The sequence below is a fragment of the Sapajus apella genome, unplaced genomic scaffold (genome assembly GCF_009761245.1).
Source record: "Sapajus apella isolate SASKATOON/1434 unplaced genomic scaffold, GSC_monkey_1.0 scaffold67, whole genome shotgun sequence".
In the NCBI taxonomy this organism is placed as follows: domain Eukaryota; kingdom Metazoa; phylum Chordata; class Mammalia; order Primates; family Cebidae; genus Sapajus; species Sapajus apella.
Genome location: NW_022437007.1, coordinates 11,656,284 through 11,665,729, shown reverse-complemented (window position 1 = coordinate 11,665,729; position 9,446 = coordinate 11,656,284). Strand labels below are relative to the sequence as shown.

The 9,446-nt window shown below is 47.9% G+C and overlaps 1 protein-coding gene across 5 annotated transcripts in view; it reads left to right on the top strand.

Moving 5' to 3' along the window:
• Nucleotides 1–1,017: 1,017 nt before the first annotated feature.
• TMEM131L (transmembrane 131 like) overlaps nucleotides 1,018–9,446 on the top strand; it is a 178,342-nt gene continuing 169,913 nt past the window's right edge. For 4 of the 5 annotated variants that reach the window (XR_004260048.1, XM_032248624.1, XM_032248625.1 and 1 more), the window contains exons 1-3: nucleotides 1,018–1,229; nucleotides 1,908–1,978; nucleotides 8,661–8,704. Coding sequence is in view for 4 of the 5 variants with exons in the window: in XM_032248624.1 (XP_032104515.1) it covers nucleotides 1,106–1,229; nucleotides 1,908–1,978; nucleotides 8,661–8,704 (239 nt within the window). In the remaining variant the exon portion in view is untranslated. The remainder of the gene's footprint in view (nucleotides 1,230–1,907; nucleotides 1,979–8,660; nucleotides 8,705–9,446) is intronic. The other variant, XM_032248627.1, reaches the window with a different exon arrangement.

The following is a 9,446-nucleotide window of genomic DNA, read 5'->3' as shown; positions in this document are numbered from 1 at the left end:
TATTCTCCGAATTTCATACAAGCTACAGTGCAAGCAGTAAGTTAACTTTAAAAAATCGTAAGATTGCCCATACCTCTAGGTTATGCAAATTTATTTCTGAATAAGCCCGTTTGTGGCATCACTGGTAAAGGCAGATGACTTTTCCTTAATGAGATGCCAGATTTTGGACTCGTTGGTTATAGGCATCGAAACCTGGAGCTAGGAAATATATGTCCACGTATTACTTCCATTATCCTAATGCTAGAAACAGGCAACGGACCACGTCCTCGACCCCAACCATATTTCAGGAAAGGCTGGCTGAATTTTGCAATATGATTCCAAAAGGGAGTATTTGCAGAGTCTTTGAAGCTATAAATCCCGTAGGAAGAGTCTTCCCCACCTGTCATGACCTGGACAGTGTCCACGGAGGGTGCCGGGCGCACTACCGCCACGCGGCGCTGAGGTCAGCCTCTCGGGTTTTGGGAGAGCTCTTTTTATTCTAATTACAGACTTTGCAGCCACCGGATATCCTCGCTGCATAACTGGCAGTGGCCATGTGGCTGCACTCGCGTTTCCTGACAACCACTGCATTATTTCCACTAATATCCTCTGCCCAAGGCCTCTGGCTTGGCGACTCCTGAGTTCTCACCTCCACCGCCACCTCTTCCCTCGAGGGTAATCTCTACACCGTGGCCCGGGCGCCTCAACAAAGCGGCAACCACCCCAAAGTTCATGGAAACGTACTTGGCAAAAGTGGGCCGCTAGTCCCCGCGGACAGCTCTAAGCGCCCCGGCCTCGCCGAGTCCGCGCTACGGAGCGGGCCTACGGCCAGGTGCTCCGCGCAGGGGCTGGGCGCCCGCAGCCACCGCATTCGCATTGTCCACTCTCCCCCGCACCCCGCCGCGTTCCGTCCCTCCCTATCTGCGGCGCACACGCGCTCCGAGCGAGCGGCGCGCCCGGGGCTGTAGCTGCAGCAGCTGCGGCGGCGGGCGGTGGGGGGTGGGGGGTACGGCGCGGGGCGGGGCGGGGCGGGGCGGCGCGGGGGCGGGCCCGGGGCGAGGCAGCTGGGGCGCTAGCGAGCTAGTGGCGAGCGCGGCAAGCACCGGAGAGGAGCGCGAGCACCAGCATGGCGGGGCTCCGACGCCCGCAGCCCGGCTGCTACTGCCGCACCGCCGCGGCCGTGAACCTCCTGCTGGGCGTCTTCCAGGTCCTGCTGCCCTGCTGTCGCCCGGGAGGGGCTCAGGGACAAGGTCAGCCTTGCGCCGCTGGGCTCGCTCTGCCTCTCCACCCCGCCCCCGCTCTTTCTTTTAGGGAACTGCTGAAATCTATAAGAAGGCGAGGGGAGGAAAGGGAAAGGGGCAGGAGGAGGAAGGAAAGCTGTTGCAATTCTCCGCTGATAACATTTTCCGACCACAGCGTCCCCTCCGGCGCCCCGCTGCCCCGTGCAGCTGGAGAGCGGGGCGGTCGCGGGTCTTGGGGACCGCTAGCCGCTCGCGCCCTGGAGCCTTTGTGCGCCGGCCCCTGCGCCCCGGGCGCAGCCCCCGCTTTGTGTGGCGCGCGCGGGTGCCCCGCCGCGGCCCGGCTTCCTGCAGCTTTGTTCCCCCGAGCCTGGCCGCCCGTGGTCCACCATCCAGATGCTGGGGCTGCGGAGCCCGGAGTGTCCCGTGGGGTGTCTTCACCTCCATTTCGTCCCCCCAGCACGAGCACCCCGAGCCTGCATGCTGTCGCCTTTGCGTCCGAGGGGCCGGCGGCTCACACCCCGCCCATTGTGTTTTTATCCCCAGCTCGCCCCTCCGATGGCCTCCGTTCTTAGGAAGAAAAAGAGACGTGTTTTGGTGAGGCGAGTGGCACGGAGGGACGACAGGGGAAACAGGAAGCTTTCTTTAGCGTGCATTAAAAACGTGGTGTATTTTTTGGTGTTCCTGCAGCGATTGAGCCCTTGCCGAACGTGGTGGAGCTGTGGCAGGCAGAAGAAGGGGAACTCTTGCTGCCCACTCAGGTGAGGACGACCAGGTGACAGGGCGGCTGTGTCTGTGCGAGGGAGGAGAGGCCGGGAGGCCGCCAGTATCCCCCACCCCCGTCCCAGCGGCACAGGCGCTCCGGCCACTTTGCAAGGCAAATAAACGTTAGGGGCTGAGCCTGAACACCTGGCAACGGTGGCCTTCCCGGCTCCTCCCACGCCATGTGACAGGGCGTGAGTCAGGCTAGCCCCAAGTTCAGAAGGTGGGAACCTAGGCCACCTCAGCAGGGAGGCGGCCAGCAGTCTGCCCGGCCGCGGGTGTCCTCGGTGCACACTGTTCTCTAAGTGAGCTGGTGCTGTGTGGATAGCAAGTGGCTGGGGGGTTGAGGACAACAGGAGTATTGATTTCATAAATGTTAGAGTGGTATTTGCCATTAGCGTTAAGTAGCTTTGGGATGGAGATGTGACTTTAAAGGATTGTCATCTTGGATTTTCTCCAAGTGTCCTTAATTCCTGTTAAAATACACCCACTTAAGAACTTGAATTTCAGGTTTTTTTCTCTATGTGATGATATGATAATTGCATGTAGAAAAATAATTACTGACATTTTATTGGGAAGCTGTAGCATCATATAGGGTTTACTGCTGCAGCAGATACAGTACTGGAAAGCTTTGTCTTTAACTTTTACAGGAAATTCCCATTGACTGTGAAGTGCCCATTTAAATATAATATTGTTGACTGCCTTTCACCGGCAACAGTAGTGATCCAAGATGCATTTTTTGGGTGGAGATGGTTTGAATTATAAGGGAATATTCAGCTTGTGTGCAGTACTTTTTAAGACGTTCATTACTTCCCACGTTGGGAAGCACTTAATTCTGTGTTGTCTCATGGCTGTTTAGAAAAACAGGATGTCTAGCTATAACTTTACTGGAGAGGCTGTCCAGTTTTACATTTCAGTTTTCTACCTCTTATGTGAAACATTCAGAGTGCTGGTTTTGAGATATTTGGAATATTCATTTTGATCAGGGCTAATGAATAACAGCTTCAAGGCAGAGAGGTGATTTTAGAGAATTTTCCTGGACCCTCCTTGAAGGAGGCCAGCCGCCTGAATGAGACCCGTCTTTTGAAAAGAAAAGGCCCCATCAGGATGAGGTCCAGATAGTTTTTCCTTCTCCTAAAAAGCTTATTCCCAAATGGATTTTTTCCCCTTATATTAAATATACATGTGTGTTTTTGAAGGTTTGGAAGTTATAGAAAAAGAACAAAATAGAAATCTGTCATATTCCTACTGCGAGAACCACATTTAACTTGATGTATTTATTTAAAAAATAATTATGTTTGTGTATATCAGAGTTGTTCAGCAGTGGCACTGGTCACATTTTGGGCTAGAGAGTTTTGTTGTGGGGCTGTCCTGTGCACTGTGAGATGCTGAGCAGTTAGCATGCCTTGCCTCTACCCACTAGATGCCAGTGACACTCTCTGCTGCGTCCCCCTCTCCCCCACCCCCACTCCTGACTTTGACAACTAAAAATGTTTCCAGACATTGTTAGATGTCCCTGAGGAGTAAAATTGCCTGGGTGGAGAAGCACTGGTTTGTATCTGTGTATACGTATTTGCATTTTTGCTCAATTGTAGTTTCCACTTCTTACTGGCTAGTGTTGGAAGCCAACCCAGACTAAAAGGAAAGTAAATTATAGACGATTGAGTCTAGTATTATAGAGTCTCATTTGTTAGAGCGTTAGCTGAAGATTTAGTAGGTGTGCTCAGAGATGGAAATGTCAAGGCCTATGATATGATTCATTTTATTTATAGGCTCAAAAGTTACTACAGTTTTTAATTTCTGGTTTTGTTTATATGTAAATACAATTTGTTTTGGTAAGAGATGTCAGAATTCAGAAGCTGTTTGTCTGGGATACTTACTATAGAGGCATTTATAGCTAAGCTATTTTAATCAAAGCTATAATGAAAGTGAAACTGGTATTCAAAATAATTTTCTGAATACTTCATCCGTGTCTATATGTATACCTTTTAGAAACTATCTTGCCCTGCTTATACCTGGGCCAAGGGTGAGGGAGATACACACACACACACACACACACATACATGCATACACACATACACACATGTGCTTATGACATACATGCAGATAGCATGTCATAAGCACGTGTGTATGTGTGTATGTATGTGTATCTCAGAAGCACATCCACATGTGTGTATGTGTGTGTGTATCTATATGTATCTCATAAGCTGCAGAGAGTTTTGAAGAAAGTTATTTTAAAGGAATTATTTTCAAAGTATTTTGAATTTTTTCAGTAAAAATTCCCTCATGTTTGTCAAATGGAGTCTGTTGAAAAGAGAATATTTATAGGTGTTACTTAAATTTGAGAAGTTTCTGTTTAATTACTAGTACATTGGGTTTCTTTCATGCAGGAAGGGTTAAAGATGGCTTCAGGGGCTAAGATTTGTCAGTAGTAGATGAAATAGGAACTTTAGAGGATGTGGCGTTAAAGAAAGAAAATACTGGTTGGGCCAGTGGCTCATGCCTGTAATCCCAGCACTTTGGAAGGCTGAGGGGGCGTGGATCACCTGAGGTCAGGAGTTCTAGACCAGCCTGACCAACATGGAGAAATCCCATCTCTACTAAAAATACAAAATTAGCCGGGTGTGGTGGCGTATGCTTGTAATCCCAGCTACTTGGGAGGCTGAGGCAGGAGAATTGCTTGAACCCGGGAGGCGGAGGTTGCGGTGACTGAGATCGCGCCACTGCACTGCAGCCTGGATAACAAGAGCGAAACTCCATCTCAGAAAAAAAAAAAAATACTAACATGTTTGCCAACACTGTTTGTATAGTTATCTATTTTGGACATGTCTCCTGTTGATTAGGTCTTTTTTTTTTTTTTCTTTTAATGATGAGTCTCTCAGTGATCAAGAACTTCCTGACTTATCATTAGCAATACCAGATACAACAATTGAATTGTTGTAAACTGGCAGAACCTCTGTCCAAGTCTCCTGGGTTTGAATCCCAGCCCTGTCTCTTTTTAGGTCTATAAATTCACCTGTTTGTCCTGTTTTCTCATTGGCAAAGTCTGGGGAATGATGGTGCTGATTTCAGAAGATTTGGAGAGAATTAAGTGCTTGGAACTTAGTGAGCACCTGCTGTAGGTTACCTGTTATTTTGGTGGTCTCTGAGCTGACTGGTAGACTTGGTCATTGGAGAGCATGAACAGCTTCTTGCTTTGAAAGGGCTGAATAGTACAGTACTCAGTGCTGTTGTGTGCTCTATGATTGTATAGATAAGTTGTATTAGTCATATCTTTTTGTTATATACTCTCATGTTGTAAAATCATTTGGTGTGGGAACATACAAGCTATTTATGCATGGTGATTGTGAGAGGAAGGAGGAAAAACATATGTGATTTTCTTCTGAGATTTACAGAAATTTTCTTCTGCTTGGACTGTACTTCAACTATACTTCAACACACTGAAGCCAAAGTGGTGATGGTGTGGAAACCAAACAGGTGTTTCATTAGCTTATTTTCAAGAAGTAATTTCATGTGTGCAGGATACGGCTTTGTATACCTTCTTACTTTGCTGTCCAAGTCAGAAACTGCGATTCTGTGTGATCCACACATAGGCAATGTCCACCTGACCTGCTCTGCCCTGCAGGGCCTTCCGTGTCAGTCCTCTGGGACACCCACTCCAGCCGGACCCTTGGCCATGCATGTCCAGCTCCTATCTGTTGAATTAATGAATGTAGCAGCCTCGAGGTTCATTCAGGGCCTGTCCTTCCTGACTCCGGCCCTGCAGGGGCATTGTCATAGTTTCTCCCTCTTTGAGGTTCCCGTAGTGTCTTCGTTTTCTTCCTTTGTCTTGTGCATGCCTTGTTGCCTTAACTGGGTTCTCCTTTGACGGTCTGGGCTGCTATGGCTTGCTGCCCTGCTGTGGCCACCATGTCCTGCTTACAGTACACATTCATACTGCCCACGAAGTCTTTCTTCGTAGTGGAGGAGGGGCAGTTGTCAGTGTCTCGCCTAGTTCCCCTATTTATGAGGTTGGCTAAGTCTGCCGGTAACAGGTGGAATGCCTTAAAATGTTGATTTCCTAGTGTTGTTTGACAATCACATTTAAAAAAGTCAGTTCTAGCTGCAAGAACGGCAGCCTAGGCCGGGCACGGTGGCTCACACCTGTAATCCCAGCAATTTGGGAGGCTGAGGTGGGCGGATCACGAGGTCGGGAGATCGAAATCATCCTGGCCAACACGGTGAAACCCTGTCTCTACTAAAAATAGAAAAAATTAGCCGGGTGTGGTGGTAGGTGCCTATAGTCCCCAGCTACTCAGGAGGCTGAGGCAGGAGAATCACATGAACCTGGGAAGCGATGGTTGCAGTGAGCAAAGATCACACCACTGCACTCCAGCCTGGGCAATAGAGCAAAACTCTGTCCCTCCCACCCCCGCAAAAAAAAAAAAAGAAGGGCAGTTTAGAATCTGTTCTTTCAGTCCATTCAGACTTCTCTGAGAAGAGAAGGCTCACTCCTGATGCCCCTTGGTTAGCAGGTTTGGGAACCAGGGACAGGTGCTGAGTAGGAGCCACTGTTACCTGATACAGACTCATGTTGGTGCTGGGCAGGGCTGGGCAGACCCAGTGCTCTCCTGGCCTTATTTGTTCATTTAGCAAAGATGAACCTTGGGGCGGGCCCAGTTAGGTCCCCAGAGATACAGTGATGAATAAGAAAGAATCTGCCTTTAAAAATATCAAGTTTATTTTCCCCCATCTTAAGTCAGAGGGTGTACATAACGGAAATTGGTAGAAAGTTGAAACAGGAAATGATACACTGAGAGTCTGAGTTTTCGTTATCGCAGGTACTGTGTTATGTAACATCATCTTGCTCCAGTGAATCATTGACCAGTATTTGGTAATCTTTTTTATCATAGAGATTTATTTTTGTCTTAATCAATTTCTACTATCAACATTAAAAAATAATAACTAACATGGGTTGGGCACTGCTGGTGTTATTTAAGTGCTTTATGAGTATAACTCATTAACACACTAAAGACTGTGAAGTTTACAGGTGAGGAAATTGAGGCACAGAGCAGTGAAGTTACTTGGCCCAAGGTAATAAGAAAGTGACAGTGCTGGAATGGAAACCCAGGAAGTGTTTAGCTACAGAGCCCAAGTTTTTAGCCATTATGGATGTTGTGTGAGTTTCATACAGTTAAACCAGAAAAGCACTATTACGGCGGTAGTTTCTATGTCTGAGGGAAAGAATGTCACGTTCTATTTTGAGTTAGAAAAAGTTGCTTAATGAAGTTCCCATAATAGTCATATCCATGTGTAGTTAAGAAACAGCTGGTACTCAGCTCTGCAGATGTTTATTGAGCACGTACTGGGGGCCAGGCATTGCTTTAGGTGTCAGGGATGTTACGATAGACAAAAATGAAAAAGCATCTGCCCTTGTGATGCTTGCAGTCTAAATGGAAGCATAGAGATAGATAGTAAACAAGACCGAGAATACATTGTAAGTAATTTAGTCTTTTGGAAGGGCATACATGTTATGTTATGTGGTGGCAATGTGGGGTGGTGATGTGAGTTGCGGCTTTAAGAAACCAAAGTCGGCCACTCTGAAAAGGCAATATTTGAGTCAACCTTTGGAAGTGGTGAGAGAGAACAGCCAGTGCAAAGGCCCTGAGGCACTTCCTAAGAGGGAGTGGGGGAATTACATGCTTTTGTCCCTGCCCTTTGTTGTTGGCAAGGTCAGGCTGGTAATACCCTGGGACCACAGTCAAGTGCTGAAATACAGGGACTGAGAGAAAAGGCCCCCCGTGTTGGAGAGGTCAGCTAAGGCTGAGGGAAGGAAGCCTTAGAAATCTGCAGCAGCAAATGTGTGCCTGGGGCCTAGCCCAGAGCCGTATCTGGTAGACAGTGAATTTCATTGTTTTCCCTCCGACATTTTAAATTGGAGCCCAAGGCGCCTGCCGCAATGTGGTTGTAGAGGTAGGGGTGGGTGTGTCAGGGCCTTCGTGGGACAGGGCTGCATGCTGTGTTGAAGAGCTTGGTGTGTATCTGACCAGTTGGAGGGAGCCATTGTAGATTCTTGAGCAGGAACTGACGTGATGACATTGAGTGCTGGGTCCTTACTGTGTGGGTGGTAAGGAGTGAGTGATGTGAGATTGATCTGTGCTGCACAGAGTGCGGTGGTGCACAGGATGGTTGGGAGCAGCAGTCTGCAGGCAGAGGAGAAAGCCGTATTTGTCGTCTTTGTGGGCTGCTGTGCTGGAAGAAAGGACAGGTCGGAACTGGGTTTCCTATGAGTGGGTAGGTCTTTCTGGTAGGAGGTGAAGGGGGAAGAGCAGTGCAAGGTGACTGTAAGATTTGCCCAGGCGTGGCTGGGCACAGTGGCTCATACCTGTAATCCCAGCACTTTGGGAGGCTGAGGCAGGTGGATCACAAGGCCAGGAGTTTGAGACCAGCCTGACCAACATAGTGAAACCCTGTCCTTACTAAAAATACAAAAATTAGCCGTGCATAGTGGCACATGCCTGTAGTCCCAGCTACTTGGGAGGCTGAGGCAGGAGAATCACTTAAACCCGGGAGGTGGAGGTTGCAGTGAGCTGAGACCGTGCCATTGCACTCCAGCCTGGGTGACAGAGCGAGACTTCGTCTCAAAAAAAAAAAAAGAAAGAAAAAAGGAAACAGTGGTTAATACATGTTCTTTTTTAATAGGGTGATTCTGAAGATGGTCTGGAGGAGCCTTCTCAAGAACAGAGGTAAGGAAAACATGGGGGTGGAAACTTGTATGCTGAGTGTTCCTGCCCACTTCGGGTGCTCTCTGAAGTCTTGGTATATGTCCATGTTTATATGTTTAATATTACCTGTAATACACCTTTCTTGTTTGCATTTGTCGTATCTATATCCTCTAATAAATTAATATGACTTTGTTTTTAAATAAGATTGTACAGAAAGCTGTTAGAAACACCCCCTCCCTCGCCACTCACTAATTTCACTTTTTCCATGACATGCTTGTGCCTTTCCTCTTGTTTAGAAACATCTGTTGAGTGCCAGGCACCGTTCTGGGTGCTGAACATGAAACACAGACATGACCTCTGTTTTGTCTAGTGGGCAAGTAAGGCATTACTATAAAGAAGATAATCGTGCTAATGACAAGAGCTATCAAGAATTAGTTTCCTGTGGTAGAGAATAGTGAGGTGGATGGGGTGGTCAGGTGAGACTCCTTTTAGGAGGTGACATTCCAGCTGAAGCCTGGAGGTAACAGGAGCAGCCACATAGCTACGGGAACAGTGCTTTGGTCAGAGGGAAGGGAAGTGCAAAGGCCCTAAGGCTGGAAGCCCTGCCAGCAATCCAGGAACTTGGAGAAGGCCAGTGTGGTTTGTAGAATGGTGAGATGAGGTGTGTAGCACTTTAGAAGCTACAGGAAGGTATCTGAATTTCACTTTTAAGTGTGATATGAATTGTTAAAGGATTTTAAGCAGGGAACTAGCAAATCAAAAA